At 41.2% G+C, this 19,265-nt stretch overlaps 1 protein-coding gene across 3 annotated transcripts in view; it reads left to right on the forward strand.

The window, feature by feature from the left end:
- PLA2G7 (phospholipase A2 group VII) overlaps nt 1-18,711 on the forward strand; it is a 40,540-nt gene extending 21,829 nt beyond the window's left edge. For all 3 annotated transcript variants that reach the window (XM_074333035.2, XM_074333034.2, XM_019734669.3), the window contains 10 exons: nt 6,178-6,299; nt 6,746-6,890; nt 8,366-8,459; nt 10,623-10,691; nt 11,242-11,368; nt 12,264-12,371; nt 13,737-13,828; nt 15,010-15,180; nt 17,587-17,735; nt 18,191-18,711. In XM_074333035.2, the coding sequence (XP_074189136.1) occupies nt 6,204-6,299; nt 6,746-6,890; nt 8,366-8,459; nt 10,623-10,691; nt 11,242-11,368; nt 12,264-12,371; nt 13,737-13,828; nt 15,010-15,180; nt 17,587-17,735; nt 18,191-18,333 (1,194 nt within the window). In that variant the 5' untranslated portion in view covers nt 6,178-6,203 and the 3' untranslated portion in view covers nt 18,334-18,711. The remainder of the gene's footprint in view (nt 1-6,177; nt 6,300-6,745; nt 6,891-8,365; nt 8,460-10,622; nt 10,692-11,241; nt 11,369-12,263; nt 12,372-13,736; nt 13,829-15,009; nt 15,181-17,586; nt 17,736-18,190) is intronic.
- Nucleotides 18,712-19,265: the final 554 nt, after the last annotated feature.

The following is a 19,265-nucleotide window of genomic DNA, read 5'->3' on the forward strand; positions in this document are numbered from 1 at the left end:
CTTTCATCCCCACTTTACACATGAGGATAAGAGAGGGGAGTAAATTACCTAGACCAGAGGATCATAGCTTAGAAGAGGTACAGTTGGAAACCAAAATAGGATCACCTGGTTCTAAGACCCAGGGTCTATTCATCTCACCCCCTGCTTTCCTTGGAACTACCTCCTACCATATGCCTGTGAATTGCTGACTCATGTGTCAGGCCAGGTGGCCTGGTACCTTTGTCCAGTGCTTCTTAAACTTTAATAGGCATACCTTTTCTGGTTCAGTAGAATTGTGGTGAGGCCTGAGATCCTGCATTTCCAAGTTCCCAGGTGATACCAGTGATACTGGTCCATGGACCAACTTTGAGTAGCAAGACCTTATGTGTTGAAAGGCTCATCACTGGCAGGTGCTTCACACATGTCACCGATGTGGAGGATATAAATGGAGTTCTTCTCATGACTCAAAATCTTTCTGGATGATGCCTTATAATTTCAATGCAGGTACCATACTTAACATAATTCTAGGTGTCTTACTGGCATAGGCGGAATGTGATGGAGAGCATGAAAGTGTCTTTCTAGCAGAGTAGTCAACTCCCAGTCCAACAGGGAAAGTAGTGGGCAAGTCGAATCTAGAAAAGTAAAAGTCTGGATATACTGATATTTGAACTCACCATCTTGAAATTAAATATGGACTTGGTTGGGGTTTAGAAAGAAGGAGACAGGTGAGATGAAATTGCAGGTGTGTGGAAGGGTTTTGACACCAGAGGGAGAGAAAGTTTCAAGAGTGGGTGGGTAAAAGAATGTATACCATGGATGGGAGATCCAAGATGGCAGAGTACATAAATATTTTGCCTGTTTCCTTCTATGAACACACTGAAATTACAACTAAGTTATAGACCAATCAACCTGGAGCACCATCTGTAGTCTAGATGAACAGAACTCCTACAACTAAAATTATAAAGAAAAAGCTACGTCGAGACTGGTAAGAGGAGCAGAGATGCAAAATGGGCTGGGCCCCAAACCTCTGTGTGGTAGTTGATAATCAGGAGGCATATCCCAACCACGGTGGTTCCCTCCAGAGGAGCAAATGTCCCCAGCCTCACACAAGGCTCCCCAGCCCAGAGTACTGGTGCCAGGAAGAAAAGCCCCCATAATACCTGGCTGTGAAAAGCAGTGAGGATTCCGACCATCTAAGTGGGATGAAAGGCTGCAGGAAACCAACATCCTCTTAAAAGGACAGGTACAGACTCATTTGCTCTCAGGCACTCACCTTGGGCTCCAGCAGAAAGACGGTGACTCAGGGGGCATCAGAGGCATACGGGGGCACACTGGGATGTGTAGCTTCGGTGCGAGGGTAGGAAGACAGTCGGCATTTTCCCTATGAAGGGGTCTTCTATGCAGCTGGCAGATGGGCGCCATCTTTCCTGTGTTGAGTCCTTCCCCTCTGGCCAAATCAGAATCTGATTGACCTATTGAGCTTCACTGCTTCACCCTGCTGACTCCCTGGGACCCCGCCCCACCCAATTTGCCCAACTGGAAGCACTTTCTGGCAAGCAGCCATCCATGTCCACAATGCACTCTTTCTTGGAAAACTATTGGAGTCTGCAGGCCCCAGGTGGGCAGCAACTGCCTTTGGTGTGCTCTGAGACTTTTGCTGAGTAGCTCAGCACTGGCACCAAACCAGAGTCTACATTAACATGGTGACCACAACTCTTCCCACTCTAGTGACTCCATGAGACCCTGCCTCACCCAAATCGTGTACGGCACGAGGCTTTATCAGTGGCTGAACCTTAAAGGAGCTGGCAGGTGGCAGCAGGCCTCGTGGTGTCCTGGCTTTTACCCCAGGACCGGTGCTGGTGGCAGATGTTTTCAGTTTACAGTATGGCCTCTCCCACGTATTTCCAACTTCAGCACAGGCAGCAAACAACTATGGATTGCTTTGTAGCTCCTACCAGGTAGTCCCCGGCTGGTCACAGGCAGTGGGTGAACTGGGCCTGCATGGGAGCCCCTCTCAAGAGTCCCCAGAACCAACATACTTAGAGATTGGCTTCAGACCACAGCAGAGTACCACTCAATTAGCCCACAAGCGGCATACTCACAGGTTGGTCTCAACAGGCACTAGAGCACACTGGGACGAATGCCCCTCAGTGAGGTAAGCCCCCCACAAAGCAGCCTGTAAGCTGTAGATGTGGCCAAACCACACAGCCACTCAGCCTGAGGGCCAATGCCACCCACTGATGTGCGAATAGCAATCAAGGCTCAACTATAGCACACACAGTCCTATACCAGGGACCCTCATGGAGCAACTGGTGCAGGTGACCGGGGAGACTGTGCCAAGGCCCCAAAGCATGCCTACTATATAAGGCTACCCAGCCAAGATTGGGAGACATAGCAGCTCTATCTAATACTTAGAATCAAACACAGAGAGACAGCCAAAATGAGGAAACAAAGAAATATGTCCCAAATGAAAGAACAGGAGCAAACTTGAGAAAAAGAACTAAACAAAATGAAGGCAAGCAACCTACCAGAGACAGACTTCAATACAATGGTTATAAGGATGCTCAAGGAACTTAGTGAGAACTTCAACAAAGAGATAGCAAGTATGAAAAAGGACATAGAAACCATAAAGAAGAACCCGTCAGAAGTGAAGAATAGAATACCTGAAATGAAGAATGCACTAGAAGAAATCACCAGCCAACTAGATGAAGCAGAGGATTGAATCAGCAATTTGGAAGACAAGGTAGCAGAAAACACCCAATCAGAACAGCAGAAAGAAAAAAGAATCCAAAAAATGAGGACAGGTTAAGAGATCTCTGAGACAACATGAAACGTAACAACATTTGCATCATAGAGGTACCACAACGAGAAGAGAGAATGCAAGGCATTGAGATCCTATTTGAAGAAATAATGACTGAAAACTTTCCTAACCTGGTGAAGGAAACAGACATACAAGTCCAGGAAGCACAGAGAGTAGCAAACAGGATGAACCCAAACAGGCTCACACCTAGACACATTATAATTAAAATGGCAATGGTTAAAGACAAAGAGAGCATCCTAAAAGTAGTAAGTGAAACTAATAATTTATAAGGGAGCTCCCCTTATAAATTATAAGTTTGTTGGCTGATTTCTCAACAGAAACTTTGCAGGACAGAAGGGATTGGCACAAAATGTTAAATGTGATGAAAAACAAGGACCTACAACCAAGGGTACTCTACCCAACAAGGCTAACATTTAAAGTCAAAGGAGAGATAAAGAGCTTCCCAGAAAGAAAAAGCTAAAGGAGTTCATCACCACTAAACCAGTGTTACAAAGAATGTTAGAGGGACCTCTTTAAGATGGAAAAAAAAAAAAGATGAAAACTATGAATAATAAAATGGCAATAGCTACATATCTCTTAACAATTACTTTCAGTGTAAATGGATTAAATGCGCCAATCAAAAGATATACAGAGACTCAATGGATAAGAAAATAAAGCCCTTACCTATGCCTACAAGAGACTTACTTCAGATTTGAAGACACACACAGACCGAACGTAAAGGGATGGAAAAAGTTATTTTATGAAAATGGAAACAAACAACAACAAAAAAGCCAAATTAACAATACTTATACCAGACAAAATAGACTTTAAAACTAAGGCTCTAGGAAGAGACAAAGAAAGACCCAGTAATCCCACTTCTGGGTATTTACCCTAAGAAACCCAAATGCTCGGCATCCATATTTTCATTGCAGCATTGTTTACAATGGCCAAGATGTGAGGCAGCCTGGGTGTCCATCAATGGATGAATGGATAAAGAAGAAGTGTTATGTATATACGATGGAATATTGCTTGGCCAGGGAAGGGAATGGCTTCTCACCATCTGCAGCAGCATGAATGGACCTGGAAGGTATTGTGCTGAGTGGAGTGTCAGACAGAGCAAGACAGATGCAATGTGATTTCACTTGTATGTGGAATCTAAAGAACAAAATTAACGAACAAAACAGAAACAAACTCAAAGATACAGAAAACATTTTGATGGTTGCCAGATGGGAGGGTGTTCGGGGGGGGGGGGTGAATGAAAAAGGGGAAGTTATTAAAAAGAACAAATTTGTTGTTACAAATTAGTTATGGCGATGTAGGGTATAGCATAAGGAATACAGTCAATAATATTGTAATAACTATGTATGGTGTCAGATGGGTACTAGATTTGTGGGGTGATAGATGGGGAAGGTTGAAGACAGGGTGAAAAAAGTGAAGGGATTAAGAAGTACAAATTGATAGTTACAAAATAATCACAGGGATGTAAAGTAAAGCATAGGGAATATAGCCAATGATACAGTAATAACTATAGTGCTAGGTGGGTATTAGACTAGTTAGGACGATCACTTGTTAAATTATATAAATGTCTAACTACTATGCTGTACATCTGAAGTTAATATAAAATAATAGTGAATGTCAAATGTAATTAAAAAATGAAAAAGGGGGGATGATGAAGGGGAATAAGAGGTCCAAATTTCCAGGTATAAAACAAGTCACAGGGATGTAATGTACAGCATGGGAAATACAGTCAATAATATTGTGATAGCATAGTATGGTGTCAGATGGTTGCTGGACTTATCTGGTGATCACTTCTTTAGGTCTATAGTTGAATAACTACTGTGTATACCCAAACTCATATATATTGTACGTTAGCTATACTTTTATTAAAATCTTAAAAAAAAAAGGATGTATACCATAAAGCATTTGATGGAAATGAGAGACCAGTGGCAGTGAAAAACTGTTCAGCTTATTCTGAAAAATATTTATTGAGCACTGACTATGTGTCAGACATTGTATTAAGATCTGAGGATACAAAGACAGACACAGCTCTTAAGAAAGAGCCTACCGTGGGAGACAGAGTGTGTAAACACGTAATTTTATTGTAAGATGACAGGAAGAATGATGAAAATATATACAGGGAATTGATTTAATACTAAGGGTAATATGGTTACGTCTGGGGGATCTGGGAAGGCTTCAGAGAAGACTTGATAGAATCAAGATGTTAAAGGTGGAATAGGAATTTGCCACGACAGGGAATAACGTGTACAAAGGTGCAGAGGCATCAAATAGCCGCGTGGATAGCTCCAGAGCACTGGAGCACATGGAAGGGGAAAAGCAGGAGAAGAGTATGAGATGATGGACCTCCAGGTCACGGAGGGTCTTTCTTACAGTGCCCAGGAATTTGGGATTTAGCTTGTGTGCCTATGAACACGTTTCAAAGCCAGAACACTGGAAGGATGGGCCACAACTGTGCCTCAAGTAGCAGTGGAAATAGCTTGGGAAGGCATGTGTAGATTCAAATACCACCTACAAGCTGCCTCCCCAAAAGGTTCCAACACGCTCCCCCCTTTATGAAAAACCACCTGATCATAGGAAGCCATTGAAGGATTGTAAGAAGAATTGCCTGGTGACATTTGTATTTTAAATCACTCCAGGAGCTGGGTGAAGGATGCATTTGAAAAGGCCAAGATCCAAGAGAAATAGAACAGTTAGGAGAGAGGGCAACTGTCTAGTCAAGAGACAGTGAAGGTATAAATGAGTGAGTGAGCCTGAGGGTCATGGGTGTATTGGAGAGATAATCCTAAATGGAAAACAAGTATTACAAATTGAGACTTAGTTGAATTTAAGGAGTTGGTGAGAAAGAGGTAGGAGAGTAAGATGATCCCCAGGTTTCTGATTTGGGGTACACAGGATAGGAAATTCTGGGGTTGCAGTCTCTGTGGCTGGAGAATGAGGCAGGGGAAGGGGTGATAGATGGTTATTTAGTTTCATGTTGTACCACTGTCTTTCTTGTTCCTATGGAAGGACATCAGGTGGAGATACCCAGTGGGAGTTGTAAGGGCAAATCAGAAATGTGAGACAAAGTCTATGTTTAGGAAAGACAGATTTGGGAAGTGGCCTTTAATATGCACTGGATTGGAGCAGAAGGTAAGGGCAAGGCTGTAAGTATTAGGAGGTGCCCTTCCCAAGTGTCTTGATGAAGGGCTGTGACTACCTCCATCCTTCTCCCCACATGGTACTTTGCATACAGCAGGCCCTCAATAATTACTTGTGTCCTTTACTAGTTAGGAAAGAGATGAAGGAGGCCAGAAACTATGGACAGAAACTTGATTCCCTTGGAATTTATTTGCATAATAAAGTCTGGGAGTAATGGGTGACAATATTTACCTGTTTTTCAGCACGGATCAGTAAATTACAAGCTCTGATGGCTGCTGCAATGTTTGGCCAAACTAAAATCCCCACAGGAAACGGACCTTATTCCGTCAGTTGTACAGACTTGATGTTTAAATACACTAATAAGGTAATGCTTTAATGCCACTTATCCTTATATTGTAATATTAACTGCTGCTATGGCTCACTAGAGGTTTTGAAACTTGACCTTGCCCTCCCTTGAGAATGACTCATTTTGCCATTTGCATTGTTTCATAGGAAGCCTTTTGCCTGTTAAGTCATTCCCCAATCCATTGCTGTCATCTGATTAACTTGACTTATAAACTCCATTTTTCCCTTCCTTAATGGATGAAACCAGACTGCTCAAACTTTCTTTTCACTCAGAAAGAATATTGTTGTACTATTTCTCTTCTCTTTCAATTGCATTCAATTATGACAGCATCTTTAAAAGTCTCTGGACCTCTCCATGAACAACAGAGGTATTTGGGTCCCCACTAATTAAATAGGCAAAATAGCTGTTGGAATCTGTTTGAGAAGCAATGTCACTAAACAAGCATTGATTTCTGTCCTCTACAGAGTACCTTCTTGCGTGTGTATTATCCATCCCAAGGTGATGTGCACTCTGAAACCATTTGGATCCCAAACAAAGAGTATTTTTTTGGTCTTAGTAAATTTCTTGGAACACGCTGGCTTATGGGCAAAATTTTGAACTCACTGTTTGGTAAGATTTCTGCTGGTCCCACTTTGTAGGCTCTAGAATATAAGAAAGCCTTGAAAACAGCAAGAGTTTCAGGCAGTTAAAGACCAAAGTCGATTTTTCTCGTCTGAACTTCTCCTAAGATGATAAAGAAAGAACATATTTCTTAAAAGGCCAAAAGCCAGGAAAACTATCAGTGAATCAAGCATTCTCTTTTTGTCCATTCTGAATATAATGGGATGGGTGGAGGGAATGAAAGTAACAGACTTTCAGACTGGCTGTAACATCTCACAATGGCTGGTCTTTAGTTTTTCTTCTTACGTACCGCGAGGGAGCAATGATGTGGTGAGAGTAGCAGCTGGGCTGATGCTTATTTCTTGCTTAGTATAAATGAGGAGAATCTACTCTCATTCCCATCACCCCCCTCTAAGGGACTAGCCTCTCTCCCTTGGACAATCTGATGTGCATTCATCATTCAGCTTGTCTACATTTCACTCATATAGACTTTTTCCTCCTTATCTGTTTAACCAGACACTACTGTTGGGCTGGTGTTAACTATATCTTTAGATTCCCCCCTCAAAACTACCGACAGCTTTTGGCATTTATTTTAAACATGTCCCTGGAGTTTTCCGAAAAGCCACTTATAATAGAAATGATGAAAATATTATAACTACACATCTGTACGGTGAACGAATAACTTGTAAATCACTCCTGTACCAATCATCACATTCAATCTTCATGATCATGTCTCCATTTTATAGATGAAAAAATGAAACACAAATAATTGATGATAACACTAACAGTAAGAGTTGAGAAGTAATGGAAGAAAAGACAGTATCTTACATTTTTTTGTGCCTTGTACTATGTGACTGGATAGGCAGTTTACATGCTACCTACTTAAATATAATTCTCACAGAAGCCTTATGAAATAGATGATCATTTCCTTCATTTTACAGAAAAGTAATCTGAAGCGTAGAGAGTCCTCTTAACTTGTCCGAGGTCAGTAGCTAGTAAGTGGCATCACTGTATCCAAAGCCACATCTGAGTATGAAGTCAGCGGTCTCTCCACCTGTCTCTTGATCTGGTTAGAAAGAGAGGAATCTCCAATTCGAAGACTCTGGGTTGCAGTGTTCCTGAGCTTTACTAGTAGTTTGATTTCGGAACATTCCCTTTAAAGTGTTACCAAAACCTGGGATTGGTAAGGAGAAATAGCCTTCTCCAATACACCTATACGTATAAAGATGTCTCGCCTTAAGTTCAGAGCTGGCCAGGAGAACTGATAATTAATGAATGATCCTATGGTCTTAGGAAAACAACACATGGTTCGGGTCCTTGGTCAGTGGGTATCTAGTAAGAGACTGTTTTATGAATATTCTATTAACGCATAAGAATATAAATTCCATCGGTTGGGATTTTATACTAATGAGATGTAAGCTTAAATTAACCAGCAACATTCAAGTCAGAGAAAACACTAATTATATTCTTCCATTTCTGACTAGGATCAATGACAGCTCCTGTAAGCTGGAATTCCCCTCTGAGGACTGGTGAAAAATATCCACTAATTGTTTTTTCTCATGGTCTTGGAGCATTCAGGTAAAGTTTGAGTGGTTGAACAGTTTCAACCTCTAGGGGTTAATGACTGAATGTATTTTATCCCCAAAAAGGAAATAGCAGATTGTGGAGTGTCATGCTGGCCCCTGTCCTGGAGGAGTTGGGGTTCCTCAAGAGTTGGGTGTGATCTATCCATCAGTCCTAGCCCTGTCTTTTCCTCCTTCCGGTTCATGGAGACTAGCCTCACAACAGAGAAGAGAGGTTGTTGCATTTCTGACTGTTGTCCTTCTGTATTATAATATTTACACTCTCAAAATGAGAAACAGAGAAGGACTGGGTATGAAGAGTATCAGACTGCAGCACAGTTCTAAGAAATATTGGGTCAGGCCAATGGAAGGGGTGCTTGACCCCAAGTTGCTCATGAGAGGTGTCCTGCATCTCACAGGAATGGGCCTGAGTGGCACGTACACTGTGTCCGGTCCCTGGGTGTAACCTGCAGGGAGCTTGGCTTACATGTATGTGGTCATGGATGAGAGGGGCAGGAGCTGAGTGGGGGCTTTGGTCAATGACAGTCTCTATGACTTGGTATCTGAGTGGTACATTTTCATGACCACCACACCCTTTCCACTTCTTATGTCTTCACAACTGCCTCCTTCCCGTCTTCCACCTCAGGGGGGATGATAAGACTTTCAGAAAAGAAAAGGTGGCTTTTAGCTAGGAAGTTGGGTAACATCTGTGATAAGAGATTATCTTCAGTTCTTTCATTGTAGTCTAGCTAGTTATTTGATTTCTACTAGACCAGTGGCTGGCCGATTAGAATTCCAGGGCCACACCTGGCCTGCTGCCTACTTCTGTACATAATGTTATACTGGTACACAGCCATACTCATTTGCTTTTCACACTGTCTGTGGCACTTTTGTGCTACAACAGCAGAGTTGAGTTGTTGTGACAAATAATGTATGGCCTGCAGAATTGGATACATTTACTCTCTGGCCTTTTACAGAAAAGGTTTGCCGATTCCTTACTAGATGATTTTCCCTTACTAAGTAGGCCCTGCATCTTTAGGAGTAGAAGACATAGTTCCTACCTACTTGCTTTGTACTCTGGACATTTTCTACTGAATGCATGACATGAGAAGATTGTGCAAAATGAAAACCTGGAAGGGGGTTATCAATATAATCGCTTAGCACATGATTTTTTAACTATCTCTCCCTGTCCAATGATTTAAACAACAGCTAACATGTGCTCAGTAATGCCCCTGTTTTTAGACATATGATCAGTACTGAAAAGGTATTAACCTACTTAATCCTTACAATAATCTCACTAGGTACCAAACTGTCACAGCATCACCCACCTGCAGATAAATAAACCAAGGCAGAGGTAGGATAGGTGACTTATCCAAGGTAGACACCTAATCAGTGGGAGCCAGGATTCAAACACAGCGGTCAGACTGCAGGTCCTGTTCCCTTACGCCCCACACTGTACCGCCTCCTACGTACATTATCTTATCAGAACCTTCAACTGTCCTAAAGCAGAGGCTTTATTCGCCTCCTTATACAGGTGAGGACAAAAATTCAGTAGTTACCTACAGTCATGGAGCGGGTAAGTGGCAGAGTCATGATTAAAACCCAGGACTCTCGAAGGCAATACATGTATACACATTTCAAGAATGTATACACATTTTAAGAAAGAAAAAAAAAGTGTATTAATATTACACTTTGAGCACTTCTTGTAATTGCAGAAGTCAAACATGACTTGTATTCATCTTTTGTTATTGGTAAATATTGAATATTACAATTTTAATACAGTTTTTTTCCTTTCTTAAAATGTGTATACATTTCTTGGGCACCGTCTGTGTTTATATAATCAGTGCTCCAGGGTTTCTCGGCCTTGGTAGTATTGATGTTTTTGGATTGGATAATTTCGTGTTGTGTAGTCCTGTGCATTGTATGGTTTAGCAGCTCCGTGGTACCCACTAGATATCAGTAGCACCGTCTCCTAACTCATGATAATGAAAAGGCCTCCAGACATTGTCAGATCTCTCCCTGAGGGGCAAAACTGTTCCTCCCCCACCCCCCCACCCCACCTCCTTTGAGAACCACAGCTCTCTGCTTTACCCCAGGGCCCAAGTTCATTAGTGAACCTCTCCTTGTAACTATGACCGGTAGTTGAATGCCTTTCTTTTTTTTTTTTTTTTTTTTGAAGGACAATTTATTCTGCTATTGGCATTGACCTGGCATCTCATGGGTTTATTGTTGCTGTCGTAGAACACAGGTACGTCACCTGGTATGTAGCTGGGCTCTAACTTTTCCTAAAGGATTATAAAAACTGTTGATTGGACTGTCCACAATGATTACATGAGGAGAAAAAAAAGGAGACTGAGTTAGACTGTCAAGAATTTTTTTAAAAAGCTAGCGTTTCTAGAGTGTTTTTGTGTGTCGTATTCGCACACCATCAATTAATCTTTATAACAACCCTGTGAAGGGGTTACCATTACCGTTGTTTTAAGAAGAAGGAAAATGAAACTGAGAAAGGGTAATTTGCCCAAAGCCTCCCAGCTAGTCGGTGACAGTGCTGGGATTTGATTCCAGGAGTGAGTTTCCAACATGGCCTCCCAGAACTGTGAAGATGTAATGGGTTTCGTTGACTCACAGTGGTTTTTTCCTAGAAGTGCCTTCGGGCCTCTCTGATTTAAAAATAAAAAAGGTAGTGTGGAAGAAGAAAAGAAAGTCAGAAAGATCAGAGTGAGGCTGCGTCAAGGATGGGGATGAGGATTAAGGGTGAGATGAGAAAGCCTAAGTGACTGACTCTGTTTGTATTGTAGAGATGGATCCGCCTCTGCGACTTACTATTACAACGACCAATCTGCTGCAGAAATAGGGAAAAAGACTTGGCTCTATCTTAAAACCCTAAAACACGGGGAGGAGGAGGTGCCTCTACGAAACGAGCAGGTACAATGCACTGAGTAGAGGCGACATGGTAACTAAAAAGCATATGCAAAATGATGACATTTGCTAATTTAACTTCACACAGGGCAAGCTGTGCTCCTCGCTCTCCTCCGTCCCATTCCCAAAAGGTCTGTCAGAAGATTCTCTGAGGAATAAAAGTCCCTCAATGAAAAGTTTGGGTCATAGTGAAAAACAAAGACAAAAATTCTGGGAGATGACAGTGAATATACAGAATTCTTTTGCATTAGAATTTTAAAATATCAAAATAAATTCAGAGACCCCCCTCCCCGCTGCTACAGGCAATATAAGAAAAGACTACTTTTCAGAGAGGAGGAGATAGTATTAAGAGTCCAGGCCTTGGGATCCAACTTTCTACGTGTGAATCCTGGCGCCATCGCTTTGTAGTGGGCGGTCCTGGACAAGTTACTTACTCTCTTTGTTTTGCTTCCATGTTTTCTCTGTTACAAAATAATGAATAATAACAGTATCCTTCACACAGGGCTCTTGGGAAGATTAAGTGAAATAAAACACACTGGCTTCCACCCTGTGCCAAGCTTTCAAGCCGGTGCTTTACATGCATTATTGCCTTTAATCCCACCCCCATCTCACGGAAGTAGGCATTGCTGTACGATAAATGGAAGCCCAGAGAAGTTAAGTAAGTCTTCCATGGTCATCCTGTGGAGAAGCCACAGAGCTGGGGTTTGGACCAAGCTTTAGCTACCTGCAAAGCTGGGGACTGTGTCATGATGCCAGGTTGTTTCCTAATCACCAACTGCTTAGACATTTCCAGATTAAAAGCAACCGATCGTTTTTCCCACCTGCAAGCTCTAAGCAAACTTGAAAAGTAGGTGTTGCAGCTGTTGACTTTGTCATTTCCTTCTCCCAATAATCATATCAGGTACAGCTAAGAGCAAAGGAGTGTTCCCAAGCTCTCGATTTGTTACTTTGCGTTGACTGTGAAACGAAGAATGTACTGGATTTAGAGTTTGATCTAAAACAACTGAAGGTGAGCTAAAAAAAAAAAAGCCTTTTTCCCTTGTCCTGTAGCTCTTTGTTTTTTATTGTCTGCTTTTCTGTTGTCATACAAGGTACAGCATGATAAAGGGCTGCAAAAAAAATTACAGGTCAAGTATTACAGCAATGAAGAATGTATTAGGTTGAACTTTATATAAAATTGACAACAGTCTACAAAAATGTCAGTTTCGTAGGGTTCAACTTAATACCTCCAGTGAAAGTACTGTGATTCTTGGGGGGCTTCTGCATGTTTTTGAGCTTGATCCCAGAAAGTCGGTCAGAAGTTTTAGACAAAATGTTGGGAGGGAAGGTAAACTATCAGACCAGTGGACCACATAAACAAAGACTCAAAAATGGATGTGGATGGTGGAATTCAGGGAAGAGAGGGAACCAGAAGTACTTCAGTTTGAGTATAAGATGATGGTCCATTCTCCAGACATGGTGAAGCATTTCTTGTTCCCCAACCAGCCACTCTCTTTCCTGTCTCCATGCCTTTGTACATGTCCTCTTGGCCTGACACACTCTCCTCGCTAAGTTCTGTTTTATTTTCAACTCAAGTCAGGCATCCCCTCCTCCAAGAAAAGCTTTCGTGGACCCCACTGCCCAGCCCTGACTGGGTTAGCTTCTATTATGTCTACTTCTTGGTGCCTCTCTATTGTATCCACGTCGTGCATCTGTGTCTCTTCCTTCTCTAGTAGACTGTGAGCTCACTGCAAATGAACTACAACGCCTGGCATAGGGCAGGTGCTCAGTAAATACTCACGGAATGAACAAACTACTAAATATGGAGTGGGGAGACGGAGAAGTTAGCACTGATGCTGCTGTGTTAAGTGTGGGTGATTAGGACGACCATTAATTCACTTCTGAACTTTTACGAACGCTTAACATGCATATGCCGGGGGTGCCAAAAAAATGTACACATTCTAAGAGGTGTTATCTGTGTATTACTTTTCGAAGTTGAATTGAATTACGGTAGCAATGTGTAGTATGATGTTCGCTCAAAAGATAGCGTTACTCAGATGACTGCTAGTGTCATTTATTGTATTATAATTTTAATAGCTTTTTCCTTTCTTAAAATGTGTATACATTTTTTTGGTACCGTGTGTGTGTGTGTGTGTGTGTGTGTGTGTGCGCGTGTGTGTGTATAAAATACATTGTGCGTTTGTATACATGTATTTATGTGTGTGGATTATGTATATGTATATTTGTATATGTGTGTATTTCTTTTATAAGAAATCAAGGTACGTAACCATGCCCATCAATTGAATAATAATTGTGTGATTCACAAAATCATTCAGTTTATTCTTCTGACAACCTATGAGATGGTTACGAATTCCTACCCTGCTTTTTCACATAGGACTCTATCGATAGGAATAAAATAGCAGTAATGGGACATTCTTTTGGTGGAGCCACGGTTATTCAGGCTCTTAACGATGACCAGAGATTCAGGTAAGAAAATGAGGTAAAGACAGAGAACAGTAATTTATTGGAAGAGGGGGAGTGATAACCCAGGTGAGGTAGAAGTTTATTAAATTCTTAGGGAGGAAGGGATCCTGTGTGGCTTACAAGTCTGTTCTTTTGCCTCCATGAAGTACTCCATGGGAGTTTTCCCAGGCAGAAACCACCTACTTTTACTGCTATTAAATACTCTCCCCACCCCTATAGATTTTCCCTCATCATTCTTATTTATCTGTTTGAGAACTTAACATTTTCACTTGGAAATTTATCTTTACATACACATTTTATCTGTGACATAATGATTGTGATTGTAATATTGCTACCTTATAGTCTACCCTTCCCCAATTGGCAGGGTATTTGTAATTAATTTTTTTTCATCTTTAATTTGGAGTGAGGTCTGAATAGTTATTTGGGTGGGAGTCGGGACCAGTCTTCTAACTTGTAGAAACATTTTCTTTCTTGAACCCCTTCATCCCAGACTGATGAGATCATGTAGTGTCACCCATTCAGGAAGGGACAGGGTCATCTGTGAAACTTCATCTCACATTTCTTAAAATCTGTTTTAATATAAGGGAATTCTCTTCTTTCATTCATTTAGCACATAAAACGTGAGTTTTAAAAAGAAAACATCTTTTAAAAAGAAAACTAGTTACATTTTCAAGCAATATGCCCCATATGTTTTTCTTCAATGCCCAGACACTTTCTCAGCTGAAGCACCCACCTCTAGATATAAAGCAATGGGTCTAATCGTTACTCTAAAAAAGGTACAATAAATAGACCATGAAGTGTCCAGAAGGCCTGGAAACACAGGGGCAATAGTGCATGTATTGAATTTTCTCAGACACCCCACAATTTTGAAGAAATTACGACTTTTTAAAAAAAATTTGTTTTGAAAATAATGTAACAAAAAAAATGAATAAAATTTTAAAGACAGTAGTAGATTGTTCTAAGGTCACAATTCCTAAATGCCTCCTAAAGGAAGTGATTATAAAACTCCAAGTCCGCTACCTTATAAAGCTAATCATATCCCCTTCTCACATGAAGTGTGATGCCAGGGAGATAACCCATAACAAACCACTGTGGGTCTGTCCCTTAATCTCAGCATCATTACAAAGTCCTGCATGTCGGCCAATGTGTAACCAGCCTTCTCTTATCATTGTCAACACCTGCAGGTGTGGCATTGCCCTGGACGCATGGATGCTTCCACTGGCTGAAGAAGTACTCTCCAATTTTTCTCAGCCCCTGTTTTTCATCAACTCTGAACGGTTCCAATATCCTGCTAATATCATACAAATGAAAAAATGCGACTCACCTGGTAAAGAAAGAAAAATGATTACAATCAAGTAAGTGGCAGGAACTGATTTATTTCATCATCTGAAACAGAAACTTAAAATGTGGGTAAACATCAACAGATACCATGGGGTAGCCATTAAAGTATTGTTAAGTTTGTTGTTTTGATTTTCAATAAGGGAGAACCTTAGAAAATCTGAGGCTCTACGTGCATTTAGGCTTACTGCTTTTAAAGTGCAAATTACCATGTGACGCTCATATAGTGATCATTAAAATCTGTACAGGAAATGTGCTATTTTTATGTAAGCATAAGGTCAGATTACACATTTTGGGGGCTGGGGTAGGAGGAAGCATTCCATCAGGAAGCTGGACTAGGAATTCTTTAGGAAAAAAGTCAGATCATTTGTTGAGACCTGCAATGTATTTACCTATTTGGAAAGAATATGAATTTATGAATTCCCCCAAACTATAATGGGGTCCCCCTTTGTCGGCAATATGCTTATATCATGGACGTGAAAAAAAAAATGCCAATAGGATTTTCAGCTCACAATGAGATGTTACAAAGCAAAGACAGAGCTCACCCTTCTCCTGACACCTGGTTTATTTAGAACAGGGGTGTCCAAACTGTGGCCCGCGGGCCAACTGTGGCCCACAATCCATTTTTAACTGGCCCGCAGCAAATTCCAAAAATATATTTAGTTTACTTAAATAAACCAGGTGAGGCAATACGCACTTCACCTTGAATGAGTGGCCCGGCTGTTTGTGTATTTTACCGCATATGGCCCTTGGTGAAAAACGTTGAAAAAAGTTTGGACTCCCCTGATTTAGAAGGAGAAAAAAAGAGACAGGCAGGACAGACATACATATAGTATAGGTAATCAACGCTACAGGATCAGAGCATGGAGGGGTCTTTTCCAACAGAGATGGTCAGAAAAGGCTGCTTGGAAGAGATGAGAGTAGAATTGGGTCTTGAGGGATCGAGAGAGTTTAGATAGATGGCAAGGAAAGGTCTAGATAAGGTAAGGACTTCAATATAGCGTATTTGTATGTGCAAGTCCAGTTCTAGAAGAGAAACAGTATAGAGCACCTACCCTTTCCTTCACCCTACTTCCTACTAGGCGCTTACGCTATCTTTTTCTTCTCTTCTCTGCTAGAAACCTTGAAAGAATAGCTTGTACTTAATATTTCATGCCCTGACTTCCATTTTCCTGACTCCTGTGGTCTAGCTTCCTAAACCCCCACCACTGTGCTGAAGCTGGTCCTACTGAGCGTATAAAAGGCCCAGCAGCCTGTCTGCAGGGTCACCCTTTCTCTCTGCATCCATTTCATATTGTGGACTATCCCTACTTCTCTGGATACCACAGCCCTACTCTTTCCTGCTTCTCTTCTCATTAGGCTGCCCCCGCCCTTTCTCCCCGACCCTCTCTTTCTCCTCAGGCCAGTCCCCTACTGTTGGCAGCGTCCAGGCTTCTGCTCTCAGCTCTGTCTGACCCTGTGTCTACCTTCTTGATGCGTCTGGCTCTGTTCTGAGTGTAGATAACAAAAAGGATGGCAGTTTGCTGAAAAGGGAAGAGGTGGACCAAGTGGGGCTGAGAAGATGGGTTTTAACCCTTGGGATTTTTTGAGACTGGGAAGTCTGGGGAGAGATGTCTGGCCACAAATTGGAAAGGCATAGACTTTGGATATTATAGAGGAAAACCTTTGGAATAAATGAGACCACAAAGTGAGAAAAGAATTGGTTTGCGAGTAGAACCTTGAGAAAGGCCTACAATTAGGCGAAGAGCTAGTAAAGAACAGAGTGGAGGAAAAGAGGTGAAGGTGCAATATCAAGGAAACAAAGAGGAAAAAAATGCAAGAAAATCAAGTGTCAAATGTCCCAGAAGTAATAGAAAATGAGCACTAAAAAAGGCCATTCTATTCGATGGTCGGCTGTTGGTGAATATAAAGTGCAGTACAGTGGTATTTGTAAGGTGCTTACAGTTTAAATAATACAAGGAGAAGTGTTTTGTTTTGTTTTTAATCTACTTAATCCAAGGCTTACATCTAACGTGTTTTTGATTAGCATCAAATCGATATCAAGTTAAGTGTTAGTGGTGAGGGAGCAGGATTCTGGCTCTGAGTTCAGCGTCCCTCCAACATATAACACATTCCATCTACTCAAATTGCAAGTATTCCAGTCCTCTAAAAAGCTGGAATCATTTCTCCTAAAAGACAAGATGCCAAGCAAGACAGGAATCTTGGAATTGTTTCTCTAGAAGGAAAGACGAGTATGTATGGTAGGACCCCTACATCAATAGTCTGTGACCCTCAAATTCATACTAAGGAGATCGAGTCAGTAAGTTTTGTTTCTTTGGTTATCCGTAAATAAGTCAACCAGGCTGGTATCTTTCCTGCACCCTAACTACAAAGGTAATTTGATCAAACAATGTGATTTGTGAAATGTCTCATTTACCTTTCAGGGGTTCAGTCCATCAGAATTTTGCTGACTTCACTTTTGCAACTGGCAAAATGATTGGACATATGTTTACATTACAAGGAACAATAGATTCGAAGGTAGCTATTGATCTTAGCAACAAAGCTTCACTGGCATTCTTACAGAAGCATTTAGGTAAGAAACTGATATTCTTTCGTGACACACACACCAGACCATGCTCAGGACACAACTATCCTAACGCAGCCTTAATCCCATTTTAACAAGTCTCCAGCGGTTTACAATTTGACATAGCAGTAAATCTGTTTGAAACCAAATATTTGAGCAATTTAATTTTGCTGTGTTGCATACCACGTGGTAAATCGGCTTATGAAAGCTAACTAACGGTTTTTCCGTGAAGGCTGAGGTGGACCTCCATGCTGAGGACCGTGACAGCACAGGGCCTCAATCCCATCTCGCATTCAGATGCAGCCGCTGAAGCGGCCTGGCTGCCTGCGGCTCTGCAGAGAAGAGCGGGTCTCCCTGATCAAGACGCAGACTCTACAGTGTGTGGTGTTATGCTGCCACCTAGTGGCACTCCGCTGTTTAGTGCGCTCAAAAGTTGACTGTTCATTGACATTTCTATTTTACAGAACTGCAGAAAGATTTTGATCAGTGGAATGATTTGATTGAAGGGAAAGATGAAAATCTTATTCCAGGGACCAACATTGACACAACCAAGCAAACTGTCACTCTACAGAACTCTACAGGAACAGAGAAACAGAATTTAGATTAAAAGTCCTTTTTTTTAAAGTCTTATTTTAAAACGGTCTCAAAGTGTGTGTGTGTGTGTGTGTGTGTGTGTGTACACGCACGTGTGTGATTTTAATGTATTTTCCCAATGTACTCATATTAAAAAATTTAGGCTATACCATACTAGAGATTGAAGCTTCGATTAAGATATTTTTCCTTCAAATGTAGACTGCTTTATATAAAATTCATACCAGCCTAAATTTTACTTTTCCTAAAATGATCCTTTTGTAGTGCTCAAGTTGATAACTGTTTGTACATTACTTTAATGAACAAGGATATTAAAACAGGCATGATGCCACTGAAAACATGTTGCAATAGCATAATACTCCCTAAAAATGCAATAAAAACAGATTTTCTTGCCTCTCTTTTCTATTATGAGCCGTAGAGTTGAGTTTTCACAACATGGCATTCTCAGTAGAACTTGGCAGCACTGCTCTTTACTTCTGGTCATGTTAAGAAAAACTGGATCAAGCAGATAATAAAGTCATTGCTTTACACATAATTAGTGATACTATATAATTTGAATATGATGACTACCGTGTTTCCCGAAAACAAGACCAGATCTTATATTAATTTTTGCTCCAAAAGACGCATTAGGGCTTATTATGTTCAGGGGATGTCACCCTGAAAAATCATGCTAGGGCTTATATTCTGGTGAGGTCTTATTTTCGGGAGACACAGTAGATGGGGAGTGAAACAAGGGTAAGAATATTGGAGACAAGGCAAAGGTAGCAGAATAACACAGATGAAAGAAAGCTGGTAAATTTACTTTAATGGTTTATCTCTGGTGGGTTCTACTTACCCTGTTTCCCCGAAAATAAGACCTAGCCAGACAATCAGCTCTAATGCGTCTTTTGGAGCAAAAATTAAGACCTGGTATTTATATTATATTATATTATATTATATTACATTATA

This window comes from Rhinolophus sinicus, chromosome 2, assembly GCF_057876585.1.
Source record: "Rhinolophus sinicus isolate RSI-liver-muscle chromosome 2, RSI-T2T, whole genome shotgun sequence".
Taxonomy (NCBI): Eukaryota; Metazoa; Chordata; class Mammalia; order Chiroptera; family Rhinolophidae; genus Rhinolophus; species Rhinolophus sinicus.